Here is a 9319-nt window from a genome sequence, read left to right on the forward strand (position 1 = left end):
ATAATAAATTAATAAATTTCTGTCCAAATATCACTTCTGTCACAAAATATGGAACCTTGAGACTCAGACCTTTCTGACAATATGTGTTTTGTCAAGATTAGAAAATATTTTGATCATAAAATTATGAAACATGATGACGCCCAAAAGGGGAGGAGCCTGATAAAATCATTTAGAGTACCGTTTCTATGGTAACACAATGTCCAAATTCAAAACAGTTTTCACAGGATGAATTCTGAGATCATAAGCTTTCAAATGATACCTAATTTATGATAACTACTAAAATATGTTATGTAATAAAAAAAGGCAATAAAAAAGATAATATTATATTTTAGAGGATATATGTATATTATACTTTTTAGAGGATAATATATATTTTTTTTTTATTGACAAATACTAGATTAAATGTTTTATTATGAACTTTTAGCATGAAAACCAAAGTTTCAGTTATTAAAAGTGTGTGCGTCGACTTTTTGTGACAAACGCCAGAAATGCCTGTTATGATGTAGATTTTTTGAGGTGCACTCTTGCCATAAATTAATCTATTACTGTTCCTGCATAAATTGTAACAAAAAACAGTGCTGACATATCTATTAAGGAGTCTTAGACCTTTCCAACGATATATAGTTTGTCATGACTAGATTAGGATTTAATAGTAATATAGTGAAGTAAATTTAGGTTGCCCGTATACGGGCAGGTGACAGTTAAGGGGTTAATATTACTCGGTACTTAAATATATAATTACACTGTAACAATGACACCTTAAAATAAAGTGTAACCACAAATTGTTATCAGTGTGCACCATGAAGCTATGCGGTCCACCTCCTCCCTGTAGGCTGACTCGTTGTTCTTGATGAGTCCGATCACCGTGGTGTCGTCTGCAAAGTTGACAATGATATTAGAACCATGTTAAGGATAGCAGTCGTAGGTGAAAACTGGATGACCAGTTGGGAATAGTTGGGAAGACCTGAGTCTTGATGAGGAAAGTTCGCGTCAGGAAGTAACCATAGCAACAGCAGGCTGCCGTAAAAAATAAATATTGTTATAATTTCACACTTCTATAGATTTACATATCTCAGCTATGTCTCTGACATTTGTATTGACGATTTGAGAAGACCGTAAAATATGAGTTTGTTTTAAATATGTAGGGGTGTGGAAAGCAACTGGTCTCGTGTTGTTGTTTGCTAGTACTGATTGGCTGCATGCATCGTTTCCCTCTTCCGCATCCTTTCTAACCTTCCAATTTTTGCACGACAAAAGTATATCCGTGCTTTCTTATAAACTACTACAGGTATGTGAAACTCACATCTGTACACGCATAAAATATGAGTGTTTATTAGCTGCTAGATTATTTCGTTCTGACTGTGTTGTTGGTCAGTGACTTCCTTTCGATTTTAAACGTCACACTGAAAAAAAATTAATTATTTTTCAGTGTAGTTTTTTTTTTTTTGAAAATCAGTTTCTCTAGAGACAAATCTTAACTACAAAAAAGATACAATTGAATGAATAAACAATGACTTTAGTGGTATGTATGTAAATGGATAAGTTTCACAATGTCACAGCAAACATGAAAAAACAAAAAAAACTAAAACAACTTGTGATCGTTCAACTTGCCCCAGCCTGATATCAAGTAAAGTCTGACTTTGTTTGGTTCAAAACCAATGATAGTGAAAACAGGCATTTGATTTATTTAAATTATTAAGCATAAAGAATAATCAATATAAAAAGCAGCATGTTAATGTTGTTGTTATACATACATGTTTTGTCTTTTTAGCTAGATTAAAGGGACTGAAGGAAAACAATGGAACATCAGCGTAAGTTTTACATGAAAAAACTCTCCGACTTAATTGCATCACATTTTAAATAATATTGCCATATTAAATTCACTTTAATATCCTATGACCTAATTGTTTCTGGTTTTGCTGGCTGTTTTATTGGTTTGTTACTGTGTACTGAAGATGAGAAAAGAGTGAAACACTGTCTTTTTTTTAACTGATGTTTGATACTCAGATGCTGAGTTTGTGGACACGCACTATGAAGCGCTCATTCAAAGAGTTACATCTGCGATGCCCATCGCTGATAAGATGTATGAAAACAGAAAGCTTTCCTGGGGACAGTATTCAAAGATCACAAACGCAACTAAAAGGACCCAAATGACAGAGCTCTTAAAAGCTGTGAAATCTGGAGGACCTGCAGTAAAATCTGCTTTTTACGAAATACTGCAAGACATCAAGCCTGATGTCATTCAAGAACTTGAAGGTATGAAGAAAATAACATATTTAAACCATATATAGCTATATATTGGAACACAACTTTAATTTTAAATGGATTTTCCAGGTTTATCCCCACAGACGACAGATGACAAACGGATAACTGAGTCTCAGCATCAAAATGTAGCTTCAGAAAAGGGGCAAGATAAGCCAAACACGCCTGATGATGATATCATCAGGTGCAACCCATCCTCAATAAAATACAGAAGTAAAATAGAGGAGCTCCAGAAAGATCCCTCCAAGAAAAAAGTCAGTAACATCTACTTTTCTAGAAGTAATAATTACATTATTGGCTCTGGAGGAAGTGGCACAGTATATCTCGGCCTGAAGGAAGATGGCACTGAGGTGGCCATTAAACGAATAACCAAGGATCCACTGAATAGCAAAGACTTTGAACATGAACTGAAGCATCTACGAGATTTAAAGCTTGAGAGCAAGAACATCGTCAGGTATGTGGACTTAGCAGAGGATGAAGATTTTTATTATCTTGCGCTACAGCTTTGTGAATATGATATGGAAGACTACATGGAAAATCTTCGTCTGCAGGAGCAAAAGGACAAAGACAACGCTTTGAGGAACATAGTGAAGGAGATGCTTCTTGGCCTTCAAGTTCTTCACCGTGCTGGAGTCATCCATCGTGACATAAAGCCTAGAAATGTTTTGATAGGTATCAAAAATAGGTTTTATGTACTATATCATAATTTAGTCTGTAACATTAACTTTATGTATATAGAGAGAGACTGAGCGAGAGAGATAAAATCACAGATGACAGATAAACTCATATTTCAACAGATTCAGAAAAAAATGCAAGGCTGGCTGACTTCGGCTTGAGTCGCAAACTGGAGGATGGCAGAAGCACAGTTCATACTGTAAGAGCTGGTACTCAAGGCTGGGAGGCGACCGAGATCCTGAATCAGTCGGAAAAGAGTGGTTACAAAAAGAGCTCAGACATCCAGGTTTGTGAAATACCATGAATCAACTGCAGTCATGAGATTACTGAGAGTTCACCAAGCTAAGGGTGGACTGTGGTATCATTTTTGCTGATGATTAATGGGCAGAGTTAGTGTAAGCCTCCGCCAACAAGGCGGGTTATTTGCACGTAGTGTAAATAGACACTCTGTAAGATTATATTAGTATTACATCAAACTTAAAAGAAATTAACAGTCATCAGTAACTGAACTTGTGTCATTCTAAACCCATGTGACATTCTTTGTTCCATGAAACACAAAATATGAGTTTTTCTACAAGCTTCAAGCTTTAAGTCCCCTTTCACTTTCATTGTACAAAAAGGACGCAAAAGGAGTCGATATGACCAAAGCTAGATGATTAAACAATGAGGTTAGTTAAATATTATATTTCAGTTCTCACAGTTTATGCTAATAAAAATAGTTTGAAAACAAGCAGCTTTGTCGTAAATATAGCACAAGTAGGCCCTATTAGAAATATGGAAAATATATGGGGGTCAAAAAGGTTAACTTACTGTTCTCTGACAATCTTACCTTCCTTTACCAGTTTGTCAGCCAATAACAACTTATCGTTCTGTTCCTTACTTAAAGATATTGTAAAAACAAAAAGTTCTCTATCAGCTCTTCCGGTTTATTTCTCGCTGTCCCGTTAGTATGTGCTTCACAGTTTGCCCAATTTATTGCAGGTTGCTGGGATGTTGGTGTACTACATCCTCTCTGATGGGAAACATCCTTTTGGGGACATGGATCGTGAGGTGAACATCAAGAATGGGGAGTACTCTCTTGAACATGTACAAGATATAGTGGCCAAGGATCTTGTTGAATGGATGATCAACAAAGAACCAGGAGAGAGACTGACCGTTGATGAGGTCCTACGACACCCTTTTTTCTGGGAGGATTACAGGTAAATTATGCGTGATGTTTGTAAAAAGATCTGGTGATTTTGACTTCTGCCATTCAGCTTTTACCACGTACATGTATCTTATTCCTCTTTTCATCTTTGTGGAAAGAACAATATTCCTCATGATATAAAACATAAATTCACTGTTGGTGATTGTGATGTTTGCCACCTACTTCTCTGGGATCAATCTTCTGCGTGGTCTTCATGTCTGGATTGCTCAGATTGTTTCTTTATTATATTTCCAGTTCTTCAGATGTTGTTCTCTCATGATACTCTGACAAAAACAGCCCTTGAATGTCCTCTCTTATACTGAGTCACTGCCAGGACTTTGTTTTTGATTGTAGACTCTTTATCTAGCTGTGAGTCTGAGAATCTTCAAGGAATCGATCACCCAAATATGACAATTTTGCCATTATTTTCTCACCCTCATCTCATTCCAAACTATCAAGTGTGATACATTTAGATCTGTTTTGAAATTAAATGACTTGGAATAGAGCACACCAGTCATAAGGACCACATTTATGATGCTGTTTTGTCACTTTTGGAGCATTTGCTTTCAATGTTTTGATATGTGTGTCCAGAATATTCACCTTTAGAAAATGGGAAAACGTGAGTAAATTAACTATTCAAAACACTTTTAAACTCAAAACACTGTAACGTATCTCAGAGAAACATGCAGTGAATGCTGGGTTTGACTTTCTGATCATACAGTCTTGTTCTGTTGCTGAACTGCCCTGCTCAATGCCTGCCTTTTATTTCCTTCAGAAAAGATGCAGTCCTCAGGAAGCTGGGTGATAGGCCTGAAATCCAGAACTACGAGTATTTAGCAAAACTTCGCAACCTCTACATAGAAAAGGAGCAGACAGAGGAAACAGACCCAACAGCAACACTGACCATCTATGAGGCCTTCAGTGAACTTAAAATCGAGAATGAAAAGAAGTAAGGGTTATATATACAGTGCTATGCATAAGTTTAGGCACCCATGCTAAAGTTGACTAAAAAGAGGAATAAAAAATCATCTTTTGGAAATTGAACTTAATGCCTTAATTTAAAAAATTAGGAAAAATCCAACCTTTAAGGACACCAATTTTCTTTGTGAATGAATAATGTATCGTAAATAAATAGATGTTCTTCCTTAAAATACAGGGTGCATAAGTTTGGACACCCCTATGTTAAATTCCCATAGAGGCAGGCAGATTTTTATTTTTAAGTATTTAAAAAAAAAAATTTTTTAGGATACTATGCATCCTGATAAAGTTCCCTTGGCCTTTGGAATTAAAATAGCCCCACATCATCACATAGCATTCACCATACCTAGAGATTGGCATGGGGTACTTTCCATAAGATCATCTCTCAATGCAAATCAGCTTTTAGGCTAACTGAAATAAAACCATGCCAATCTCTAGGTATGGTGAAGGCTATGTGATGATGTGGGGCTATTTTAATTCCAAAGGCCAAGGGAACTTTATCAGGATGCATAGTATCCTAAAAAAATAATTAAAAAAAATACTTAAAAATTAAAATCTGCCTGCCTCTATGGGAATTTAACATAGGGGTGTCCAAACTTATGCACCATGTATTTTAAGGAAGAACATTTATTTATTTACGATACATTATTCATTCACAAAGAAAATTGGTGTCCTTAAAGGTTGGATTTTTCCTAATTTTTTAAATTAAGGCATTAAGTTCAGTTTCCAATAGATTATTTTGTATTCCTCTTTTTAGTCAACTTTAGTATGGGTGCCTAAACTTATGCATAGCACTGTATAAAGTCCCCCTGTTGTGAATATCACACTTGTAATGTTGTTTATGTGTCTATGTGGTGTTTTAAATATGCTTTAAGACAAACCAAGTGTAAATTCATAAGTCAACACCATTGCTGAGTATTTTCTGCTTAAAACTGCAAAGACCGTCTCAAAATCGCAGTTTGAAATCGCTGGTGTTTCTGACGTCACAAACTACCTTGTAACCAATCAGGTCAACGTGTGATCGTCAACGAGTGGATCTCTGAGCTGGTGTGAGTGAGTGGAGGCGGGGCTAATTTGTTAGTAATTTTGTTTGTATTCATAGAACCATGTATACTAAATGAGGCAAGGGTGTTACATTCAAGCTATTTTAAAACATGAAGACATTTTTTCAAAAAACCCCTTAGAAATGCCATTTTGGTGATCAAATATGAGATTTAAGGGAAAAAATGATTGACTACAGAGAGACTTTAAAATGAGGTAAATACAACCTCAGATGAACAACAATACATGGCATATTAGACTGTCATGGTTTATTTAAAGGAACACTCCACCGTTTTTTGAAATAGGGCTTATTCACCTTCTTTCCTACATTTAGATAGGTGGGCAAATGCATTTTTTTAGTTTGACAGGGTCGGCGACCTGACAAATCCCACACTTTCCGTCAACTCACGTCCTCAGGCTGTTGAGCGAACGCAACCTCCTCCTCCTGTCATTCTATTTCCAAAGCACGCAGCTCCTCTTCTGAAAACTCTGGTTCATAGAAGTATGGTTCTGGCTCTTGACTGTATGAGAAGTCACCCTCTACGTCTCTCACAAAATCAGCCATGTTCATCGCCATTCATGTACTGTAGGAAAAATAGCCAGCTACTATTCACGCCGGTATGTTGACGGAAGTCGTGGGATTTCAGGTGTTGCGTGATATCTCTGCGCCCAAGTAGCAGTGCTTCGCCCCAATATAGTCCCAAGTCAATATCTGCCTAGGAAATCGCCTAGTGTTAATCTGCATCGCTATTTGTACTTGTTGTGAATACGCAGGCCACAAGAAGTAATTAGGTGGATAGTTTTTTTTTTTTAAACTTAGCACATGCTACCTGGCAACAAAGGATTCCATTCATTAAGCTAAGCTAAGCTCGCGCCGACCCTGTCAAACTAAAACAATGGATGCACTGAGCCTATCTAAATGTAGGAAAGAAGGTGAATAAGCCCTATTTCAAAAAATGGTGGTGTGTTCCTTTAACAAAAAGCCATGTGTGATAAGTAAATTATTTAATTGCTTGTTCCACCTTTAGCGGCAATAACTTGAAGAAATTATTTTCTATATGACTTTATCAGTCTCTCACATCGTTGTGAAGGAATTTTGTCCCACTCTTCTTTACAATGTTGCTTCTGTTTATTGAGGTTTGTGGGCATCCGTTTATGCACAGCTCTCTTTATTATGCCCTGATACATAAAATAGAGAATTTAAAAGGATGTACTTCCTTTATCACATTACATAAACATAGATACAAAACATAAATAAACATACAACATAGTTGACATGATTCATGTGCAATGTTCATGTCTTTGCTTGCTCATTTTTTTCCTTCAGGAGAAAGGACATCCTTGCTATAGTGGGAGAGGATTTAAAAAACCTTTGGAAGCTCTTCAAAACTGCAAAGGAGGCCACAGAGGGAAAAAACTTTTCTAATTGGAAATTGCAGGTGAGTAAAACAACAAGACTCGCCTAAACACAAGACAAGAGAACAACAGCTTTCCTCTCCTTGCTCTGCACATGATCTTGGTTCATTCAAGGCTGTGTTGGGACTACTAGTAATGTAGCACATTAGACCATTCATGCTGGTGTGTGTCTTATTTGCAGCTTTCAGAAATATGGACAGACATTAACAAGAAGCTTCCGGAGGACGTACTTGGCCTGCTGCGTGTTTTGCGCAACAAACTGGTGCATGGGTACGTGAGACAAAAATGTTCATTCAGATCTCAGTTACATCTCTCTTCCCGTTTATCTTTGTGTCTGAAATGCTTCTGTTTTGATTTTAATTCACTCTATCTTTTGTTTCTAACAGAAATGTCAGAAATGAATTTGAAGAGAACAACATTTTTGGTCTTTTCCCGGACTTCTTCATTAGTTTGCACAGAGTGGCTAAAGACTTAAACTGGGATTATTGAAGAAGCTGAGAGGACATTACACCACAACATGGCAAAAGTGTTTACAGTTTTCACATTCAACACAGAGGACAGTCATTCAAGCACTGTTCTCACAATTGTTACATAACTTTTTTTTTTTTTTTTTTACTTTTTTTTTTCATTGGGTTGTTCCTGGGATTTTGTCAATTCTGAGTAAGTTATTATGAAATCAAGATTGAATCAAATCAAGGCTGTAATAATTTTATGTGATTGACAACTCTTCCCATTTTTTCATATCATGTAAATAAATGGTTTATGAAAGCAGTCACTGAGTATGTATTCTGGAAATTACATAAGGGCCTACAATCCAAACTGCACACGAAAATTATATTTTATGTTTGATAATTTCTTATTATCAATGTTGAAAACAAGTTTTTATTTTTTTGTGGAAATCATGATACACTGCCATTCAAAAGTTAAAAAAAAGAGAAATGAATACTTTTATTTAGCAAAGGCAACCGTGTTAAACATTAATAATAATAAGAAATGTTTCTTTAACACCAAATCATCATATTAGAATGATTTCTGAAGAATCATGTGACACTAAAGACTGGAGTAGCCTAATGATGCTGAAAAAATTCAACTTTACCATCACAGGAATAAATTACATTCTAAAATATATAACAGAAACCAGTTCATTTAAATTGTAACCTAATAATATTTGACAGTTATACTGTTTTTACTGTATTTTTGATCAAATAAATGCTGCCTTGGTGAGATTAAGAGACTACTTTCAAAAACATTAAAAAACCTTGATGTTTCTAAACGTTTGTAAATACACACACCATGGATTGTAAATTACACACACACACACACACACACACACACACACACAACGACGGAGGAGCGATGAAAGATGGAAAAAAGTAACCGAATATTATAAAGTTAGGAAGAGCCAGGACATGTTTAAATATAGGCCTAACTCCGATTGTATTCGTCTGAAAAAAGAATGTCATGCACACCTAGGATGACTACAGGGTTAGTAAATCATGGGCTAATTTTATTTTTTGGGTGAACTATCCCTTTAATGTCATATTTTTTTAGATACGCTTTATTACACAAATAATATAATTAAATTGATTTAAAAAAACAACAACTTAGATTTAAAGAATTATTAGTCCTCCAAACTTTGCCTATTTTAATTTACCTGTTCATGCCAACCGCCGTAAAATAGTAAGAAGAAGAACAAGAAGATGAAGATGTGCCACACTCAAAATGGCGCCTTGGACTCTCCATCTTTCACACATTCATGTT

General features: G+C 35.8%; 2 protein-coding genes across 2 annotated transcripts in view; one reads left to right on the forward strand and one right to left on the reverse strand.

Annotated features, from left to right (window-relative positions):
• Positions 1–9319, reverse strand: part of LOC307158264 (choline transporter-like protein 2) — a 119223-nt gene that overhangs the window by 36519 nt on the left and 73385 nt on the right. The gene's annotated exons all lie outside the window — the stretch shown is intronic.
• Positions 1215–8781, forward strand: LOC307158319 (serine/threonine-protein kinase/endoribonuclease IRE1-like). Its single transcript, XM_079870776.1, has 10 exons — positions 1215–1288; positions 1772–1811; positions 2008–2256; positions 2335–2934; positions 3060–3223; positions 3919–4136; positions 4899–5072; positions 7470–7581; positions 7740–7828; positions 7945–8781. The coding sequence occupies exons 2-10, from the start codon at positions 1799–1801 to the stop codon at positions 8045–8047; spliced, it is 1722 nt and encodes a 573-aa protein (XP_079726902.1). The 5' UTR covers positions 1215–1288; positions 1772–1798; the 3' UTR covers positions 8048–8781.

The sequence above is a fragment of the Squalius cephalus genome (genome assembly GCF_949319135.1).
Source record: "Squalius cephalus genome assembly, chromosome: 1".
NCBI classification, from domain to species: domain Eukaryota; kingdom Metazoa; phylum Chordata; class Actinopteri; order Cypriniformes; family Leuciscidae; genus Squalius; species Squalius cephalus.

Coding starts and splice junctions, on each gene's coding strand:
- LOC307158319 (XM_079870776.1), top strand. Junction 2,935..3,059: donor GCCTAGAAATGTTTTGATAG/GTATCAAAAATA, acceptor ATATTTCAACAG/ATTCAGAAAAAAATGCAAGG. Junction 4,137..4,898: donor TTTTTCTGGGAGGATTACAG/GTAAATTATGCG, acceptor TATTTCCTTCAG/AAAAGATGCAGTCCTCAGGA.